Source organism: Pinus tabuliformis, chromosome 1_2 (assembly GCF_031772625.1).
Source record: "Pinus tabuliformis cultivar Carrire ecotype Pingquan chromosome 1_2, CPIR1, whole genome shotgun sequence".
Taxonomy (NCBI): domain Eukaryota; kingdom Viridiplantae; phylum Streptophyta; class Pinopsida; order Pinales; family Pinaceae; genus Pinus; species Pinus tabuliformis.
In genome coordinates this window covers 409634711-409658010 of record NC_142298.1, presented here as the reverse complement: position 1 = coordinate 409658010, position 23300 = coordinate 409634711, and the positions used below count along the sequence as shown (strand labels likewise).

At 38.3% G+C, this 23300-nt stretch overlaps 1 protein-coding gene across 1 annotated transcript in view; it reads left to right on the top strand.

Moving 5' to 3' along the window:
• Positions 1–23300, top strand: part of LOC149206075 (sister chromatid cohesion protein PDS5 homolog A-like) — a 224097-nt gene that overhangs the window by 101115 nt on the left and 99682 nt on the right. The window contains 3 exon segments of the mRNA XM_089395279.1: positions 3445–3647; positions 3803–3959; positions 4173–4319. Of these exon segments, the coding sequence (XP_089251405.1) occupies positions 3445–3647; positions 3803–3959; positions 4173–4319 (507 nt within the window).

The window sequence follows — 23300 nt, the reverse complement described above, 5'->3', positions numbered from 1 at the left end:
AAAGTTTCGAGACTAGAACACCATCTGATGCTACAAAAACTAACACTCCTTAGCGAGGAAGGTGTTCTTTCTCTAGTGCTGCACAATTTGCCACAACACCCTGTCTTTGGATCATCCTCCTGTCATGCTATTGATGTCTGACAACTGTAGTTCCCTGCCACTATCTATCAACCACTGTGCTAACCCTAATTCTTTTGCCATTGACTGTAACTGAACCATGCTGCATCTGTACAACCTGTATTGCTGCCAACTCTGCATCTGCAGTGCAACCCTTCTAACACTCCTCATTTGTTGTTGTTGCTGCTGCAACTACTTCATCCAAAATACTAAATCAACTCTGTCTCTGTGCTGCAATTGCCTCCCGAGTCTCGGACTGCTTCTACCTTATGCTCTGTTCATTGGGGAATTTGCGTTGCTGATGATTCTGCACTGTGCCTCTTGCACTGCTATCATCATTGCTTTGCGCTCCTCAACATCTGACTACCACTAGTATGTAGTTATCACTCTGGAACTACCTACACCAACTGACACTGATCCTCCAGCTACTAAATATTGTGGGCCCTTGTAGCAAAGGTAATGATCCATGAGGAAACATCATCTGATGCTCACCTTGTTGGACCCTGCCCAAATCTCTGTGCAACTCTGGGATTAAAGCTCCATATTGCCCCACCTCTCTCCTAGAGGTATAGCTGCATACATGGCGAATTGTTCCTCCAACTGGGAGGACACCTAGTCTATCTCTGCGGATGTTGCCGCCTGATCTTGCTTCTCCTTCTTGTCCTTCCTTTGAGGACACTGAGTACTATAGTGGCCAAACTTGCCACACCTGAAGCACTTGATCTTAGATAGATATTTTTTCTTCTTCTCTATGATTGACACCTTTTGCTTTCCCCTTTGATGCAAGGGCCACATTATCTTCCTCCTTCACACCTTTTGATCCCTCACTGCTGCTGCCGCTGATGGAGCTCTTTACTAGAGATCGCCTCATCTCCTCTTGCTGCAGGTTTGACCACATCTGGTCCCACCCTGGTAATGTATCTCGTCCCAAAATGCCTTGGACGAAGATTTCCCATTCCTCTGAGACACTGTTCAAGGCCAAACACACAAGCTCTGTAGTTTGAGGCGCTTCTCCTACGACTACAAGCTGATCCAGATATCCTGAATTCTAGTGAGAAAAGGATCTATGCCTTCACCCTTCTGCATCCTAGTATTCCACAACTTCTCTTTCAGGAACATCTTCCACTACTTGAAAGGATTCTGATATAACCTCATAAGAGCATCCCACATCTCCTTGGTTGTATTCTTTCCAGATATGTGTGAGATTTAATGGTCCCGGACTCCATCCAAGATCATCCGTTTTGCTTTTGCCATCTCTTTCCTGAACACTGTTAACTGCTGTTGGTTTGTAGGTTCTGCCACAACGTTGTTTGCATAAGTTTTCATACCCTGCTGATCTAGGAGAAAGGACATTTTGGATTTCTAGTTGATATAGTTGTAGGCACCGTGCAAACTGTCCTGGTATCTAACCCTGACTGTGGCCATTTTTGCAAAAAACTCGACCTGTAATGGAAATCTCCCTCTTTCTTTGCTCAGCTGCTAGCTCTACTATTTGCACCCCCTTTTGGAGTGAGAAAATCTGCCTGCTGCACTTGGAAATATTGGATTTATGAACTAGAAACCCTATGAGAGAAATCTCCATTTGTGTGTGCACTTTCTTTCTAGTCGACACTGATTCTACCCTAGCAAACTACTGCAAAACCCTCTGTGGCCAGACAAGAAATCTGCTCTGCAAAAATATTGAGCTGCTACTACTCCCTTTGCTTGCTGGAATTACTATTCTGGACAAATCGAATTTTCTGCCACCCTACAATTGAAAATCGAACCCTTGTCCAACAATTCACACCACCTGGCTAGGCGTTGCGCCACCTTTGAAAATATCGCCCTGCTGCTCCTTCTGAACAATGAAATTTTCTCTCTTCGTCCTCTGAGCCTCTTGTCTGTCAAATATGCTCTGATACGATGTGAAAATTCCTTGAAATGTAGCAACTGGAAATATTTCTTCTAACTGATAAGTTAATTATCTAGTTTATTTTGTTTACGGCAAAATAACAAAATATTCACTTTGCAATTTCTTCACCAAATAAAATACTGCGGAAGCAAAAAAATAGGAACTAAGAAATACTAGCGCACATAAAAATGACAATTATTTTTGAACAAATGTCCTCGGAAAAGCTCAATGTGGGAAAACCGGTGCAACAACTAAGGGTTTTATTATTATGCAGCAGTGATTTTTGAGCAAAATAAATTTGGATGCTCAATTGGCTATCCAATTTGAGAGAAATACTGACAAAATCCATTGAGGGAATTTACCCTCGTCTCCAAGCAATCCCGGCTTTAGCCGACCTTTGAAAAATAAGCTATCCAAATCCTTTGTGCATGCCCTACATCACCTCTGCGCAACTTGCCACACACACAACGCTAAACTAATGCTAATCAAGCCGTCCTGCCTACAGCTGACTGGGATAGTGTCTCTCCTATCTCCTGGAAAATCCTCCTGACCTTTGGAAACTAAAACGACCTTCTCTCCAGCAAAATCAAACTGCGCACTCAAGCAACTATGTAGGTCCTGCATTGCTTCCAGGAGAAATATTTTGGCCTCCTCACTTACCTATTCAGAACTGGAAAATCTTTCTCCGGATCACTGTCTTTGCCCCTCTAGCCCTGCATCCTCTCTCTAGCTCGAACTCTACTGCTGGCTAGCTCGAAGTGCCCAAGGAACTTGCACTGCTGGCTTTCACTCACTGTGATGTGTGTTTCTCCATCTACCCATTGACCTCTTCTTATAATCTCTAGTTGAGACTCCAATGGCCAAGATTAAATCTTAATCGATGATTGAGATCATCTCCAAGTCAATCCATATGAGTTTCTAGAGAATTCTCACCTTTCTCAATTAATTACTATTAATTAATCAATTTCCCTAAGTTAGACTTAGGCATTTTTTAATTATTGATCAATTAATTTAATTGAGCCATCTCTAGGTGGAATTTCCAGAAACAATTTCTGGGTTTTGGAAAATTCATGTGTTTTAGCCTCTCCACAAAGTTTTGAGACTAGAACACCATCCGATGCTACAAAAACTAACAAAAATATGTAGAGATTTTTTAAGTACATGAGAGCTGAAGAAACATGAAGACACAATAATAGGAGATTATAATGTTTGGGATAAAAATTCTTTTGCATTGAAGTTCATTATCTTGTTTAAAATACATCTAACACAAATGCATGTATTATTTTCATATTGAACATTCACTTAATGGTTAAATCTACTTTTTCCTTCACATTTATTTGATGTCTTATGCTTACAATGTTATTGAAAACTATGAAAAATAAGCGTTTGAAACTTCAAAATTGACATAATGATTTGTGTGGAGTGGTACTTCTCAGGTTAGGCAATACCTGGTTGATTTTGTAGAGACATGCCGTCGAGAGGCACAGTTACAACAACCTTATGCCCCATCAGGTGGGAATTCTGTCACATGTTTTCCAGAATATGTTCTGGCTTATTTGGTCCACTCTCTTGCACACCATCCTGAATTCCCTGCACTTACTGGAGATTTATGTCCGGATGCTATTGGATCATTATATCGGTATGTTGTCGATTATGGTTGTAATTTTGTGCCCTTCCCTATGCATGTACACATCAATAGAAATGTTTGGGCAATCTCAAAGTTCTGAATTTAGGAGAAAGAATGCATAAGCTGTTGCCTGCACTAAAAGTTGTTAATCCCATTCTTATTTGTAGGCAATTGCACTTCTTCCTTTCAGTGTTGGTGCATCGAGATGAAGATGTACATCATGACCCTGGTACAAAAAGAGAACATGAAAGCCTTGCTTTAATTGAGGCAATATTTCACAGCATCAAGCATGCGGAAGATGCAGTTGAGAATTCCAAGTCGGAGGTGAGTTATTCTATCCATGATAAGGCATAGAAAAATATTTTTATAAATAATATACTCTTCTTTTATCCAGACGCTCTGTTTGATTTTTTGTTTTATTTATTTTATTATTTTGTAAGTTTACACATCAGCCGTTTTAACATATCACAAGTTATAATAGTTGGTGCGATGGTTGCCTTTTGATCTCTAATGCTCAAAATTCAATTGCAATTGCAGAACCTCTATGCCTTGTGTGATCTTGGTCTCTCAATCACGAAGGAGTTAGTTCAGGATTTGGTGCCTTCATTGGACTGTAGTATGCCTATCTCACTTCCGACTGTTCTATACAAACCACTTGAGGAGAGCAAAGAAATTGACATTCAGGTGATTTTATAATAATCTACCGTACTGGGGATGTTTTTCTGTAACATAATAATTTGCCCAAATATTATAAAGGTCTTGATTTATGTTCCGTCTTCAAGTCAAAACAATTCTTGATATATTAGTTATAAATTGAATCTTCATTTGTAAGTATCTGAACATGCAGGTTCTTGGCAGTAACAGATCTAAACAGACTTTGAAAAGAATATTTAACTGTATAGTTAGCTAACGTTCTGTGCATCCGAGAAGAAGGGACAATGTTGAATTGTTTATTATCCATATTGTTTCTCACCAGAGTAGTGCTTATATATGATTGTTAATTTTGATAGGAGGTATCATGTGGATAAAGTTTCAACATTAGTAAATGCAATTGACTTGTACAGAATTTATTTGATCAATGTGGTATATATGTTCAACAATAATGCTGTATGGTGTTAATTTCCACTATGCACAGACTTATTGTAATGCCCCTTTTCTGAATGGTTACTGACCCAGTAACCTATTTGATTCCCGTAGGTTGTAGGGAAGAAGGGGATCAATTAATCTAACTGTTTGATTGTCATTCGGGTGAAAAGAGTGACATATAGAAGTGAGAAAGGGTGGAAGATAATTGTGGAGCTCCCTGACCAGGAGAGCCTATATCAAGAGTATCAATCAGTGTATGGGACACATAATCATATTGCCTCCTTTAGTGCATCAGCTTTTCGTTGCATTACCAGTTGGTGTTTTAGGTGGGTGAGATCTTCCCCTGAACATCACCTCAGTTCAACCATGGAGTAGCTTGATAAATCAGTAGGATTGTATCTGTTGATTTTGGGTAGCATCAGATGTGCTGTAGCCATGAAATTTGGTGGAGAGGCTAAGACACATGAGATCTCCAAGACCCTGAAATCATTTGGAGAAATTCCACCCAGATGAAGAGTTATCAAAATAATTAATATTTTTAATGAGTTCCTAAGTTTAGACTTAGGAAAATAAAATTATTAATGTGTATTAATAAAATATGGGTGAGAAAGTTCTAAGTAACGAGGATCAATCCAGTTCTAATCTTAGCCATTGATTAGGGACTTACTCTCGGCCGTTGACTCATCATCAAGAAAAGTAAAAGAGGAGGCTTGAGGGTCAGTGGGAGGTATACCAAGAGAGATCAGGAATTCTATTTTTTGGGGTGAGGTTTGCTGAGGAAATCGAGTTAGTGATCATAGTTGCAATGAGGGGCAGTTCAACAAGGGATTTTCATCCGAGGGTGAAGATTACATAGCAGAGAGGCAACGCAGTGCCAGGAGAGACAGCGCAGGCCCTAGAAGGGCTGACGCAGAACGCTGATGCAGGGGACGCAGAAGCTGTAGAGGCTGACGTTGGGCCTCAAAGGCAGCATTGGGGAGATTTAATGGGGCAGACTGGGAGTAGATCAATAGATTCTGAGCCGAGATAGGGTGACGTAGCTCCTAGAGGAGTGACGCAGTTCCTGAGCAGTGCTTGGAGCAGCTTTTGTTCTCCAACATAGGGAACAATCGGAGTTGTTGTGGGGTTTGATCATCCGGTTGCTGATTTGCCGAAATATCTGTCTCCGGATAGAGGTATTACTGCCGAGGATATTCTATGTTCAGTGAGCCATTTCTGGCACCCAAGTTGTATTCACGAAATCTGCTTAATAATACAAACCCTCTATATGTTGCATCGATTTTCTCGAATTGGGTTTTTCCGGGGACGATTGTCCAAAGATAACTATGTCCCTTGTGTTATTGTCTTAGTTTATTTCAGTGCATGATCTGTATATTTGTGAAGGCTTCAATAGTGTTTACTTTGATGTTTATGCAATTAAATAACTTGTTAATGTAAAGAAGAAGTAGGCGATTGTAAACCAGTAATTGCAGTAGGGGTTTCTGATGTGTTAGATTCAGGAATTTTCACATGGTATCAGAGAGATTGCAGGTCATAGGCGACTGAAGAATTTGCAGCAGGAAAAGTAGCTGTCCCGAGAGACAACGTTGTTCCAAAGCTGAAGAGGCAAGAGGAGTGGCGCAGTGCAGAGAGTGTGACTTAGAGGCTCACGCAATGCTTGCGTTAGCATTATGAGCCAGGAGAGGAAGACGTAGTATCCGCGTCAACCATCAGGGCCAATGCAAAGGCAGAGGAGGGCAAATCAGGTTCAGACAGAGCCACATCATCCTTCTAAGCCAGGAAGGATTGATGCTGTTGGACGGGAGGAGCAGTTCAGCCCACACAGAGATTGCACAGAGCCTGAAGGGCTCAGATTCTTTGAGTTGCCGGGGCTAAGGGAGCTGAGCAGATTTTGATTTGTGGAGCTGGTGGGATGCTATTTCTGTCGGTGAAGAATAGTGTCTAAGGAGACTGAACCAAGGTAGAGCAAATCACTGCCTCGACGAATTTCTAGCCAAGAAATCTAAATCCGGGTTGCAGCAGCAAAGGAGGATTGTAGAGGAGTGATTCGATAGTTGGCCGGAGGATTTCCTAGAGGGATATCAGGACTCAGAGGGAGTCTAGAGAAGAGGAGCAAAGATGGCAGTGAACAGATTGAGGGATCGAGATAGATTGGACGGGGTTTCCAATTTTGTCATCTGGAAGGCTAGGATCTTGGCTATCTTGGATAAGTATCGCATCAAGGACTATGCCTTAAGAACAATAGTTGTCCTAGTTGATCCTGATGCAAAAGAGAAGTATGAGGAGGCCCAGGCGAAGGTGAAATGTATGATCCTAGATGGGGTCAAGGATCATGTAATACCACATATAGCTGAGAAGAACACAACAAGGGAGATGTGGTAGACGCTGACCACCTTATACCAGGGCTCTTCCGTGCAGCAAAAGATGTTATTGGAGAATCAGCTAAGGTCATATCAGATGCAGAAAGGTGAGGAGATAGATCCATTCCTTCTCAGGTTGCAAGGAATTCGCGACCAACTTACTTCCATTGGGTCTACATCGGATCCAGAGTTCATGGTCAAGATTACCTTGAATGCAGTTTTCGAGGAGTAGGAGACGTTTGTCCAAAGCATTTTGGGCAGAGAAACTCTCCCCAGTTGGGAGGAGATGTGGGCAACTCTTCGACAGGAAGAGCTCAGGAGATTGGCCAAGGCGGGGAGTAGCGGTAAGGGAGTTCGAATCAAGAAGGAGGAGGAGGATGCAACTCTCGCATTGGCGGGACAATAGGGGCTACAAAAGAGGAAGAAGAAAGACATCTACAAGGTCAAGTGCTTCAATTGTGGGGAGCTGGGACATTATGCCTCTCAATGCTCCAGGAAGAAAGACAAGGGAGAAGTTTCCGACTCAAAGGCTGCTCCAGCAAAGGCGGAGAAGGATGTCGCCTCTCAGTGCTCCAGGAAGAAAGGCAAGGGAGAAGTTTCCGACTCAAAGGCTGCTCCAGCAAAGGCGGAGAAGGATGTCGAGACTGATGATGATTGTGCCATGAATGCTCATGCACCTCCAGAGAAGAGGTGGGGAGACATAGAGTTGTAATCGAGAGGACTACATGCAGGAGCAAGATCCTTGAGGTGCCCAAACTCTTGGATCACATCCGGCTATGGGAGCCATTAAAGACAATAGCATGATGATAGCTGTTGGGTGGAGCAAGGTGTGATGGAGCGACAAGGCAATGCTAGAGTGCAGAAGCCTGTACCAGCGCAGTAGAGGTTCCAGCAGTGCGAGAGGCACATAAGAGGTTGCAACAACGTAGTGGTAGTAGAGGGAGCACAGGATAGCAGCATAGGTAACTTCAACATCGCGAGGCTTCCAGATTGACCAGGATGTTAGTGTTTGGGTGAAGTCAGTTACTTACTTCTCGGTCACTGAGTTGCAGTGCAACAGTTAACAGTGGTAGTGCTATTGGTAGCATGAGGCAACATTTGAGAGGGAGCTGCAGTATAGATGTAGCAGTGCAAGTGGCAATGTCATGGGCAACAGTATAGGAAGCAGCAGTGCAGTGGATGTGGGGCAGCAGACCAAGCATCAACATGACCGATGCGGAAGATCAGTGTGATGCTTCTATCGTGAAGCATTGCTAGAGCACATTCCTCGCTAAGAGGGAGTGTTGATTTTGGGTAGCATCAGATGTGCTTTAACCATGAAATTTGGTGGAGAGGCTAAGGCACATGAGATCTCCAAGACTCATAAATCGTTTGGAGAAATTCCACCCAGACGAAGAGTTATTAAAATAATTAATATTTTTAACTTAGGAAAATAAAAATATTAATGTGTATTAATAAAATATGGGTGAGAAAGTTCTAAGTAACGAGGATCAAGCTAGTTCTAATCTTAGCCATTGATTAGGGACTTAATCTCCGCCGTTGATTCATCTACAGGAAAAGTATAAGAGGAGGCTTGAGGGTCAGCTGGAGGTACACCAAGAAAGATCAAGAATTTGATTTTCTGGGGCGAGGTTTGCTGAGGAAATCGAGTTAGTGATCCAAGTTGTAGCGAGGGTCAGTTCAACAAGGGATTTTCATTCGAGGGTGAAGAATACATAGCAGAGAGGTAATGCAGTGCCAGGAGAGATAGCGCAGGCCCTAGAAGGTCTGGCGCAGAGGCCGTAGAGATGTCACAAAGGACGCAAAAGGTTGACGCAGGTGACGCAGAAGCCGTAGAGGCTGACGTTGGGCCTCAGAGGCAGCGCTGGGGAGATTCTGTGGGGTAGACTGGGAGCAGATCAACAGATTCTGAGCCGAGATGTGTGATGCAGCTCCTAGAGGGGTGACATAGTTCCTGAGCAGTGCTTGGAGTAGCTTTCGCTGCCCAGCATGGGGAACAATCAAAGTCGCTGTGGGGTTTGATCATCCGGTTGGTGATTTTCCAAAATATTTGTCTCCGGATAGAGGTACTACTGCTGAGGATATTCTCTGTTGGGTGAGCCATTTCTGGTACCCTAGTTGTATTCATGAAATTTGCTTAATAATACAAGCCCTTTATATGCTGCACCGATTTTCTCGAATTGGGTTTTTCTGGGGACGATTGTCCAAAGATAATGGTGTCCCTTGTGTTATTGTCTCAGTTTATTTCAGTGCATGATCTGTATCTTTTTGAAGGCTGTAGTGTTTACTTTGATGTTTATGCAATTAAATAACTTGTTAATGTAAAGAAGAAGTAGGAGATTGTAAACTAGTAAATGCAGTAGGGGTTTCTGATGTGTTAGATTCAGGAATTTTCACAGTATCATGGGGAAATCGGTGGATTAGGTTGATGCTTTATTGACCAAGGGCTGTTACAGAAGCCTTCTCCAAATTTGGATAGATGGAGCATGTGACAACAGGTGGCAACACTCAGGTCCATTAAATAACATCATTGCTAACTTGTTGTTTTCACAGGTATTCAGATCTTTTGTTGACACAACACTCAAGCTAGCATGCAGATATTCAATATACAACAACACGATTAAGTGCGGGGTTGCGTCTTCAGAGACAAGGATCTTGCTTATCATAAAATTTGATCTTCTATCAAATAAATATAAGGTGGTAGATGGGATTATGGAGCAACCTTATGCTGGTTCTATTCTACTGGATGTTGTGGGAGATGCTATGTAGTTGGACCATGAGGAGCTATGCTTTTCAACTTCACTAGGAATTTTTATGAAGGTCAGTTGACATTTTAGTGGATTGCTTTGAGGTATGGCAAAATGTGGCAGTGGTATGGGGTTCATCTGTGTTGAAATGGTATAGTTATTATATGCTGGAATATTCTACAGACATGTTTGGGATCCTAGTATTGGGATGCAGGTTCTGGATTGCTTTAGGACAAGCAATTTCGGGAAGGGAGGATTGTAATGTCCCTTTTCCAAATAGTCACTGACCTAGTAACCTATTTGATGCCCATAGGTTATCGGGAAGAAAGAGGATCAATTAATCTAATTGCTTGACTATTGTTTGGTTGAAAAGAGCAACATTTAAAAGTGACAGTGAATAATTAAATAAAAAGGGTGCTATTAAGTGACATCAGGGAAAAATAATAAAACTTTATAAATTAACTACTGCTCATGACAATAAAAATAAGACTGGCGCTTGCTCTTGGGCATGTATTGGATGTTTTTGAAATTGATTTAGAAGGCTCTTAGAGTTTTGTGTAAGGGTGTGAAACTTTCATGGAGATTAGTTTTGGTGGTGAGACCATCCACCCTAGCTCAATATTGGTTTCGGTGTTAAAACTATCCAACCAATTTTTTTTGAGATTGTTTTCCAGATTAATGACATAGTCACTTTTTTTGGTCGATGTTTCGAACCAACTACTATGGCTCATCCTCGGGACAAAGATGAAAAGTCCAACCTATCCACCAATTTAAATCGCTGAGATGCATCATGTTCTAGATGTGAACGTTGGAGAGTCTAACCAATTCATAATATTTAAAAATGAATGAACGTTAGGATAGTTATATGAACTAACCGTTATGGGATCAAAATTAATATTAATTTCCAAAAAAATAGGACAGAACAAAAAACAAATTAATAAATAAAATATAAATTAATAATGAATAATAAAAATTCATATTATAATCTTTTATTATATTATATAATGAGTAAACAACTAAAACCAAAATTAACATGTTATTATGATAGTATCTAAAATTATTATATATCATCGTCATATGATATGTTCAAATATTATTATATATTCATATATATAATTTCCAAGGTTGAAAATTATTATATAATTTTATAATAAATAAACTATTACATATAAACATTATATAAGATAATCTTTAATAATGGATGGTTAGTTAACCGTTATGGGATCAAATTTATTTTAATTTTCTAAAAATAGGACAGGACAAAAAACAAAATAATAAGTAAAAATTAAATTAATAATGAATTTTATAATAACAATTCAAATTATATTATTTTATTATATTATATAATAAATAATTAATTGAAACCCAATTTAAAATGTTATTATATATAATTATATTATTACTATCATAATATCTAAAATTATCATAATAAAATAATATTTAAAATTATAATAAAATAAAAAATAAATTAAAATAATAATAATAATAAGAAGAAGAAGAAGGAGGGAACCTAAGGCAATCAAGAAGAAAGAGTAGGTATCCAACTTTTACTTAGTTTCCAACAATCGTCCCTGTTAAGATTCTTTGCTTGCTTCTCACTTTTGATGGCCTCCCTTAACTTCCTATGATGGAAGTGATCAATCCTTGCAATTATTCGAGAATCCTCAATGCAGGCATGATGTTTAGTTTTCTCAACATGCTCAACAATAGCTGAGGAGCGAGACCGATTGTGCTTGATGTCCGCAATGTGCTCATGAATTCTCTGATTAATATAGCAACCAATCTCTCTAATGTAAGGAATCCCACAGGAGCACGAGATTGAGTAAATTCCTTTCATGTCTTTAGGGTTTACCGTATCTTTGACTGATCTAAGGGAGCTACGAATGGTATTAAGGGGCGAAGGTGGCAGAGACTCCATTCTTCTTAAGAATATGAACATTCTTATCAGTGGTCCCATGGATGAAGGGAAGTTGAACCTTGGAAACCTTATCATCAGTAGTGTTTTTCATCCTAGGACCTTTACTAGCTCTTCTAAAAGCCTCAACACCTCAAGACCTTGATGTTTGCTATGGCCATTCTTTTCAAAAACTTTCAGGAGATGGGCTTTCTCATCTTCCAGGTGGTTATCATCAGAAATCCTTAGAGCACGGGTAGTTAGGGTGTTAAGAACTTCAAATTTTTGTGCTGAAAAATGATGAGAACGGGCATGAAGATATTGCTCTGTGTGAGGAGAACATCAAGGAAAGGAATGCTACTATCTACCTCGACTTCCATCGTGAATTTGATGGAGTCAGATTGAGAATTAAGATGATGAAGGAACAATTCTAACTTCTTGCTACCATGGGGCCAAGCGACAGAGGTATCATCAACAAACCTCTTCCAAAGCTTAGGGCAGAATTCAGCAAAAGCTAAAGCCTTTGTCTCAAATTCTTCCATGAATAAGTTGGCAACGACAGGGGAAAGCAGAGAACCCATGGCCACTCCGTAAGTTTGTTCATAAAATTCACCCTCAAAGCTAAAAAAGGTAGAGGAAAGGCATATACCAACCAGTTTGGCTTTGTTAGGACCAATAATGCGATTGATAACGTCTATAGCTTTATTAATAGGGATCTTAGTATACAAAGAGACAACGTGAAAGCTTACTAAAATTTCCCTTGGATCGAGCCTCATATATTTTAACTCGTGAACAAAGGTTGTAGAGTCCTTAATGAAGGAATTTGTGTGACCAACAAGAGGCTTGAGTTTCTGAGCTAAGAATTTAGCTAGAAGATATGTGGGCCCACCTATGGTGTTGACAATGGGTCGGAGGGGGCCCCCATCCTTATGGATCTTAGGGAGCCCATATATTCTTGCGGTGAGACGGTTGCTCTCAATAAGCTTTTTGCGAAGGGGGTTAAGGGTATTACTAGATTTTATAACACACTCGACCTCTTTCAAGACTTTTTTAATGGGATTCTTACTGAGTTTTTTTGTAGCTACTGCTATTATAGAGGTGACCAATCATTTTTCTCATATAGTTGGCTTTATTTAAGAGTACAACAACCCCACCTTTATCAACCTTTAGAATGACAATGTTTGTGTTTTGATTTAAGGCTTTAAGGGCAAGAACCTCATTTTTTCTTATATTACTCCTAGGGGGATTTGCTTTCCTAAGAACAATCAAGCAATCCTATCTAATAACCTCTTTAATATTGCCAGGCACGTCTCGAATCCGATATATAATGTTACAAATAATGTCCTCTATGGAGATAGGGAAAAATTTAATGTCCTTGTACTTGGTTAGGGCTTGGAATGTTGGAAATTGTAACTAGTCTTGGTCTTCATAATTGCCATATGTAACTCTTATGTATTGATCAAAAGAAGAAAGAAAATTTGACTTATTAAAGCATGGATTTAATGTTTGGGTCATTGGTCAATATGTCAAAACACCCATTGTGTGCTCTAGGATTTTTGTATTGAGTCAAAGTCAAGTTCATGATGTAATAGATCCATTGGGGCCCATGTAACAAGATTTTTTTTTTTTAATTATGTAAATAAGTGTTTAGACTCCACCAAAGATCAGGTCGGCCAACCTTTCAAGTCGACCTAGAGGAGACCCTTCCAAGTTTCCAACCCACAAGAAGGCTATATAAAGGAAGGAATTCGACCTCCATTAGACATACATTGAGTACATTCATTTGATTTGATTTGAGGCAAGAAAGAAGGTGCGAGGGGCTTATAAGCAGCCAACAAGAATGAAGAAAGAAGATCCCGTGTTTTTCTGAAGTGATATGCGAAGTTTTGTGGAGACTAGGGTTTCCACAGGTCCAAATCTTGCAGAAGCTAGCAACAGACCTTGTTGGAGGAGAAGATCTCTTGGTTGGGTGGCTGGCCTAGTCTTGGTGTGTTGGTCTTGGGTCAATGGTCTTGGAAGTCTCATTTGAAGTTGATAAGAAGAGAAGTTCTTGTGGGTTTTCCCCTATTGGAGGGGTTTTGCCCTGGCATGATGCCTACATCTTGTGTTCTTGTGATCTCTGTTTGTTTGGCATTTATTTGATGATAAAAGAATACACACATAATAAAAAGAGCATAATCACAAATCACTGTCATGTATGGAAAACATAAATTAATAAGCTTCCCTAACCAATTTTCCAACGTGGTATCATAGCTAAGGACAATAGATTGAGGCAACCAGGAAGGTCACGATTGAAGGAAGAAGGCTACAAGAGGATTTGCTTAGACCGAACTTTCTAGTAGAGAAACCGAGTTAAAAGGATACATTTTTATGGGCTATAAGATCTCTGATACAAGGCCAAAAACTTGGGCTTATTCTCTGTGGCTAGACCGCAGATCTGAGTTAGGAGAACGAAGGGATTTGAAACACTGTTTGTGGGATCCGAATTGCTAGGCGACAAGCCTAGACTAGGCCAAATATTTTAACAGGAAGAGTGAAGTTCTGTGCTTTGAGCTCAAGGTCTAAACTCACGTCAGAGGTCCGAAATCTAAGGTTTTGTGCATCATTGCAAAGGTATCTGAATTATATAGTTTGTGGACTAATAATAGTCCTTATCTCTAGCGAAGATTTTTACTTAAAGAAAAGAGCCAAGGTCGAGTTACATAGAGGCACTCTGTGACTCATTAAGGAAGCTACAGTCATCATTGAAAGATTCATGTATAACCAACGAAGTAGACTCTTTGAGGTTTGAAATGATTAAAAACCTGTGCATGTTTATATAGGAAATCCGAAGTGACAAAAGAGCCGACCTCATGTTATGAATATAATTAATAGAAATAATAATAAATATAAATATAAATATAATAATAAATAATAAGTAATTAACTAATGGTTAGTTAGTTAGTAGTGAAAATTCATGTCTTAGAGACATGGCTGTTCGTGGAAGGGCACCTGCCTGGTGTATATAAACAGACCCTCATTCTCAATTGTAATCATCCTACACCAATTCTTTAATACAATATACAATTTACAATTACTGTCCTATGATGGATGTCTTTGTCTTCGAAGTATTTTAAATATTTCCGCTGTGTATACGACTTTTGGTCGTTACATTATTATTAGAGCCACGTCTGATCTCGACTTTTAGCCATCAAACTCCATTAGGCCTTTGGCCATTATAAATTAAAAGAACAAGAAAAAAGGGTTTAAAAAATTAAAAGAAAATAAATAAAAAAAGAAAATAAAAAAAAGAAATAGAAAAAAGTCAAAAAATAAAAGCAACAATATATATATTGGAAAAAAATATTAAAAAAAAGAGATAAAAAAAATCGTATATAAAAAAATTATTTAAAAAAAGAAGAAGCCAGAATATATATATATATATATATATATATATTATTATATTAAAAAATAGTTATAGAAAATTTACCCACGACCCTTTGAAACCTCAGTCAATACTTGCGTTGCCTCTTGGTTCCCTTATGATCTGTTGGTCATCCCAGTCTCCCCACAAGCTGCTGGTCAGCGATCACACAACATGCTACTGCCTATCGCATTTCTGCTGACCGACCCTTCCAACCCTCACTGATTGTCATATATCCGCTGCTACCTAAGCAACGCCTCGACTCCATCTCCTCTGTCCCCGCGGCTCCCTCACCCCATCTACACCAGACAGTTCCCTCCTGTCCGTTCATCCCTCCGCAGTCGTTGACCCCGTCCCATACGTTCCTTCATTTTGTTAGCCAATCGTTGTGCCCTCGACCACGACACATCGGTTGGTCAAAACACACTCCCATATGTCACCTTTTATTCAAAAAGGCACCATTCATTATTCGATTGACCATACCATTTTTATTATATAATCACAAATTAACTAATTAATTAATTTATATAAATTAATTAATTAATTAATTAATTTGACTATATAATTAATTAAAATAATTTAATTAATTAAATATTAAAAAAAATTAATTAATTAAACTATTAGAAAAAATTAGAGAAAGGAAGGAAAAAAAATTTAGAAGTACAATTTCATAATTAAAAAAAAGAAGAGAAGGAAGAACATATCAGTGTCGCTAACGAAAAATTATTGACAAGCAAAAAAAGGAGCCTAATTTGAAAATGATGCAGGAAGGACGATTTTCCTATAAAGGTCTGTCAATTATGGATCAAGGATTAATTACATTAAAAGGAAGTATCCAAGGAAAATAAATTAATATCTCTATCAACACAAGCAACGATAAAAATTACATCAATATTAATTTGGCCAATCAACTATTAATTCTAGAGCCAAACATTGGTGAAAGGAAAAATATTTTTGGCCAAAAAGAGTATAAAATTAGTGATTACAAGTGACAATAGATCATTATGAGTACATATTTCGTGTTGTAACTATGGATAATAGAAAGATTAACATCATTCTCAGTCAACCTTGGTTTAAAGATTTGGGTGCGTTCATGTTAAACATAGAGAAATAAATTTTGATGTTTCCTTATAAGGAGAATATGATCACATTTTGAGACATAACAAGCAAATCAGAATCAATAACATCGTCATCATAAGAATTTAAGGATATTTCAGAGTTTCAAGATAATAAAAGAACTATGTCAAAGAAGCAAAAAGAGCTTGAAGAAGTCATCTGCAGTAAAGACAAAGAAATTTCGCGCCTCAAAGATCACAATGAAAAACTATTTGAACAAGTCAAGAAAGCTAAAGCCACAAAGAAGGAACTCAAGAAACGTTTATTGGAACAAGAAGAAGAAAATTTACATTTAAAGAGCCTTAACCAAACATTATTAGAACAAATCAAAAGTTTAAAAGATGATGAAGCTACTAAGAATAAAGTCAACAATTCAGAAAAGGATGAACTTGTACGTCTAAGGAATCATAACCAAACCCTACTTACGCAAATAAAAAAACTTAAAAATGACAAGAAATCACTAAATGACAAGTTAGAACAACTTCAAAGTGAAGTATTGAAGTCGTCAGTCGTTTCAATCCAAGTTGAAGATAAGGGAATAAATACTGATCCAGTCAATATCACAAGTAAGGAAGAAGAGGAATCTAGAGAAGTTAAAACATATGCAGAAGTTGCAGTTCAAATGATGGACATTCCAAATGATGATTCAGTCGCCAACTCAATAACAACAGTGCCTGAAGAAAATTAGGAATCAACCACTAATATGATAAGGGAAAGCCAAACCAAAGGAGCTATGTATCGACATCCGAATCACAAGAGCAGACTTTCCAATCAAGCCACGTACCAGTATCACTCAGAAAATAAACTACAAATTTATGTTCCTAGGAATACTAAAGTTTGCAGAATCCAGTCATACGGTAACTATTCACCACACATCTCCAAAGGTATCATATCATCTTATATCAACGAAGATGAAAGTTCAGAGACGAGAAGATGTTCTCAGTAAGCTTTGAGGACAAAGCTTCTTGAAGGGAGAGGCAATGTTATGAATATAATTCATATATAAATAATAATAAATATAAATATAAATATAATAATAAATAATAAGTAATTAACTAATGATTAGTTAGTAATGAAAAGGCATGTCTTAGAGACATGACCGTTTGTGGAAGGGCACTTGCGTAGGATATATAAGCAACCTCTCATTCTCAATTGTAACCATCCTACATCAATTCTTTAATACCATATACAATTTACAATTATTGTTCTACGATGGATGTCTTTGTCTTCGAAGTATTTTAAATATTTCTGCTGCGTATACGACTTTTGGGTGTTACACCTCATCTCAACCAATAAATCTCTTATAAAGCATCTTACTCTTGGAAGGTATACAAAGTCTTCTCCAGTGTTTGAGGAAGCATGCAGTCTACAAACATCTTACCTAAACAACAGAGAAAAGAGATCCTTGTGAAGAGATTATAATCACAGTAGGAGAAGCTTATTCATGTCTAAATATAACAGTGAAGGAAGAAGCCCATCTGAAGTCCTATAGCATCTCCTACATTGTGTCCTAACCAAAAGTTGAGAAGGAACAATGGAATTATCTTCTTGTCTAACCTTTTGAAGATCCATTAAGATTGACAACATAAGATCTTTGTACACAACCTATCATTGAGATAGATTATTATCTCCGTCTCAAGGAAAGAAGCAGTCTACAACAGTAAGAAGAGTGTGTCGACCTAGCATATTGAAAGCTTCTTACATCAGCTTGTGGAAGAAGCCTTGAAAATCTTATCAAGTCAATGATTTAGATGAAAATGGGAAGCCCTAACCAGTGGGCAGGATACCTATAATAACACTTATTCAAGAGTGGTAAAAGAGTAGAAAAATAGTGCCTTGGAAGGATAATATTTCTTGGTTTTTTAAAGATCATTGGAAGTCTAAATTTTGGCTTTGGCATCTTGGAATCAACTACCTTGGGCAATGTAATCAAGTAGAAGGCCTTGCAACAACTTTAAGCAATCTTGATATGTAGTCATGAGGTATGTGCATTTGCATAGTTGAATAAAAGGTTTATTTTTTATTGTGTTGGGATTTTCTATGTATGTCTTGATCATAGGGTTTGTAGACTTCATCATTGAAATCTAGGGATTACAAAACCCTAGATGATGCTTGAAGTAGAAAACCCTTGTCAAGTGAGAAAACCCTAACCTAATTTGATAGAAACCCTAGCTCTTGACTTCTAGGGTTTGTAGTCTTCATCTTGATGAAGGTCATTAATTTTTGTAAAAACCATTGTTGGTACTTAGAAACCCTAGTCAAGAGAGAAACCCTAACCATAATATGTTTGTTCCCTCATAGAAACCCTAACATTTGGTTTTTAGGGTTTGTAGGTAGTCTAGGGCAAATGGTAAATCCTAGTAAGGGTAGAATTGGATTTGAGACTCAAACCCTAGGATTGATATTTCAAAAGGAAATATCAAGAGATTTAGGGTTTGGATCTGAAACCCTAGGAATTCTCCCTCTCTAAGATTTCATGGAAACCCTAGAGTGACAAATATGTCCTCATGCACTTGTACTTGTATATTTTGCTTGGTTGTACTTGCTATTAAAGATTGCAGGTAAAAGCAAGATGAGGAGGAGGAAGAAGCAAAGCAATTATTGTGCTTGATGATGCCTTTTTAGAAATAATGAGCATGATGAATGGAGGGAATGGTAACTTGGTAATCAAGTTGTATCCTTGGGCACTCTAATAAAGATAGACTCATATGAAGTTGAACCATGAGGATGTTGATGTTTTGTTGAAGGGTGTCATGTTGAGGTAAGTCTGATATCTATTTTTGGTTATCTTGTTAACATGTTGTTTGTGCCAGGGTTGCGGGGGAGTGCCCCCCCCCTCTTCCCCCTCACGCCCCCGCTCCAAATTCGCGCTCCAGGCAGGAGCGATTCGGGACCTAGTTGGGAGTGTGTTCTCGACAAAAAAAATGCTCCTTGGTTTTTTGAGAGAGTTTAGTCTTTTTTGCAATTTTTTTTGCAGGAATTTTCCAAATGCAATTTTTTTCCAAAGAAACAAATAAGTTTTGAGTGGGGCAACCTACTGATCAAGCCTATGGCCCTAGTATTGATATGCGATTCATGGTAATGTTAAATTCTTAAAGTAAAAGTGACATTCTCCTTAATTTTCACTTTCATCCTTTTACTTAAATTTTTAACATTACCATGAAATGACTCAGGATGTTTGAGAGTGGTTCTAGCCTCATTGGATTTCATATGGAGAATTTAGAATATTAGATTTCATTCAAAATCCACAGACTTATCAATTTTTCAGGATTTCAGGATTGCATGTTTCCATTGGATTTTGTCATGTATTAGGGTATGGAACTCGTATTTAATCAAGAGCACCAATCCCTCTATGTACCTTGATGGTAATGACATTGGTTGTCGAACTCCTCTATCATGACCCTCCTAAAAATGTAAGCATCACTCAAACAAAATCTTGACTTGACATGCTATGCTTTTTCTATCTTATGTTAATGCTTAGAGGGTGATATTAATGACAAAGGACCCTATACAGATCCAGAGGTAATGACAAAGATAGCTCTGGATATTAATGCTTAGAGGGTGATATTAATGATACAAATCCTGATTTTCCAACAAGACTAAAAAAATAGACATTTCTTGTGGCGGCAAGAGGCCCAAGCATTAACAATAGATAATAGATTTACTTGTCTTTTCTAGTTTCTAGTAGTTTTTATAACTATTGACTCTTTCATATTTATTATGATATTTTTTGTAAACAATATATGACAATTTAAGTTTCAAGTTTAAAGTTGGCAATTATAACTCATTAGTAATGAATTGTGAATATGATGCTTCGTGAAAGTTGAAAGTTGTTTCATTTCATTTCATTTTATAACCTTTCATTTCATGTTAGATATTATTTGTTGTAATGGTTACACATAGCTTACAAGTACAGCTTTGGTGATCAATGATGATAAATGTTATATATTGAATTTTGAAAGCTTGAAATTTTAAAATTGATGAATCATGAGACTCAATATGTTGTATGTTACAATGTTACTAACTTGTGGACGTGGTTGATAAGGATTATAACTTCTAGATGATTGTTGTTATATGGTTCAATCTATGTTCTTTATGTTTTTTTATATCTAATTCATCATTCTACATGCTTTTGTTGACATATATGCATCAAAATATAAAAAATATATATATTCTATAAAATATAATATATAAGCCTATATAAAGGAAGAAATTTGACCTCCATTAGACATACATTCATCTGATCTGATGATCTGAGGCAAGAAAGAAGGTGCAAGGGTCTTATAAGCAACCATCAAAATAAAATAATATATATATATATATATTATATAAAAAACGCTCTCGGAATCACTCCCAAACTGGGAGCTTCTGAAAATGTTGCTTCTGGGCCTGCTCCCGCTCTCGCTCCCAAGTAACCTTGATTTGTGCTACCTAGAAAGATGTTGTAGGTATACATAATGATAGTCGAGGCAAGCTCAACATCTGGTAACTAACATCTTATTAAAATCAATATGTATTCATCTTGGAACTTGGAAGGTAGCAATATGAAGATAACTTGTAGGTCTAGAAGGGAGATCACTTTCGTGAGGAAGCTATGAGCAACTTAAAGATTGGGAAGGTTCAATAGAAAGCCTTCATTGATAAAGACGAGATGAAAGTGATATGGAAGATGGATGACCTGAAATCTATCGTGAGAAGATGGCTCCATGATCCGTGATACCAGAAGAATGCTTCGAGATGCAGAGGAAAGAGGGAGCCATGCAAGCTATGAAAGACAAGTAAGAGGACTTGTGGCTGTGACTTCTCTAAGGAAGTTGGAATCTCCTCTAGGTTTGAGAGGGAGTAAAAGGAGTCTCCTTGAATAGGAGTAAGATCTATTCTCTGATTACAAAGAGAATAGGGTTGTCTTCCCTGATTGAGAGGGAGTATGGTTGGACACTGGTTTTCCCTATGTCATGTACTAGACCGGGACTAACAACTGTAAGTCTAGTGCATGCATCATGGATAGGGAGAATGATAACTTGTTTGGTTCTCCTTGTGTCAGGTACTTTGATGGATTAGGACTGATGTCCTAGGTCAAGTACATGGACATGGATAAGGAGAATGTTGGATTGGATAAGCATCTTGGACAGACATTCTTGGAGTCATGTAATGTGATGGATTAGGATGGAAATCCTAAGTCACATGGACTTGGATAAGAATGGTTTGATGGTAGGATTACTCCAGTATCCTAGGTGGAGTATGTACCATGATGAGGCGGTATGGTGTCCCATGGAATGCCTCCCAACATTGTGCTTTGATCTTGTGAGAGATAGAGTGTACCCGTTAAGGCCTTGGGTAATGTGATAATGCTGGCTATAATGAATGATGCTTATCAATCTAGAACTCTTCTTATAAGAACTTTTCAAATGGAGTACTGTCCTTGTACTGATTGGAAAATTATGAATACCTCCCTAGTTAAGAGGGAGTGTTGAAAATTTTAACTAGTTTCGGTCTTCATAATTGCCATATGTCTTATGTCATGATTTAACTCTTATGTATTGATCAAAAGAAGAAAGAAAAAGTGACTTATTAAAGCATGGGTTTCATGCTTGGGTCGTTGGTCAATATGTCAACGCACCCATTGTGTGCTCTAGGATTTTTGTATCCAGTGAAAGTCAAAGTCATGATGTAATAGACCCATTGGGGCTCGTGTAACAAGAAAAAAAAAATCATTTTACGTAAAGAAGTGTCTAGAGTCCACCAAAGATTAGGTTGGCCAACCTTTCAAGTCAGCCTAGAGGAGGCCCTTCCAACCCACAAGAAGCCTATATAAAGGAAGAAATTTGACCTCCATTAGACATACATTTTGGAGTACATTCATCTGATCTGATCTGAGGCAAGAAAGAAGGTGCAAGGGTCTTATAAGCAACCATCAAAGAAGGAAGAAAGAAGATATCATGTTTTTCTGAAGTTATATGCGAAGTTCTGGGGACACTAGGGTTTCCACAATTCCGAATCTTGTAGAAGCTAACAACAAGCCTTGTTGGAGTAGATCTCTTGGTTGGGTGGTTGGCTTGGTCTTGTTGTGTTGGTCTTGGGTCAATGGTATTGGAAGTCTCATTTGAAGTTGATAAGAAGAGAAGTTCTTGCTGGTTTTCCCCTGCTGGAGGGGTTTTGCCTTGGCATGATGCCTACATCTTGTGTTCTTGTGATCTTTATTTGTTTGACATTTATTTGATGATAAAATAATACACACATAATAAAAAGAGCATAATCACAAATAACTATCATGTATGGAAAACATAAATTAATAAGTTGCCCTAACTAGTTTTCCAACAAGAACTTATTCTTGGGATGTTGATGCAACTAAAAGAAAAGGAAAAGGAAAAAGCATATGATGGCCACAAGTAAAAAAACAAAAGAAGATCAAAATCCAAAAGATGTTGGGACATAGACATTAGCACATGGGCAAAAGCCTAACATGACCTCTACCTCACTCATTTTGGTCATCACTCGGTTCTTGAGTTCATGTTGCTCTTCATATTATGGGAAGGAACCTTTGCATGCCCCAACCCCTAGTGGGCAATGCGCTGCCTCACCATTAAGAGGGTAATCACTGCTATACATCATACAAAGCAAACTCTAACCCTTGAGCTACACGCAATTATACAAAGAAAAATCAAGAAAAGGTAAAACACACGCACAAGAGGGGTGGAAAAAGGAAGGCGGTGTTGGTAACTCATGCAACCATGATTGCTTCCTCCCCACATTTATATGCTCAAGATGAGGATCCCATCATAGATGGCCCCTTTTGCCATGACACTTGGCCATGAAGTGTTCTCCCCTTTGTTCCATCATTATTCACATGACACTTATCAATTGGAGGGTGGACCAAGGACATGTCTTATCCCCTTAGGGGCTGGAGACACCTAATAGGGTGGTCTATTAACTAATGCTACCTAGGGAGGTAACACTATTTCGAGTTCAAAGCCTTGATTCGGGAAGGTGTGCCTTGTTTGAAGTGTCAAATTACCCATTACTTGCAAGCTTGGTTCACTTAGATGCAAAACTGATTAA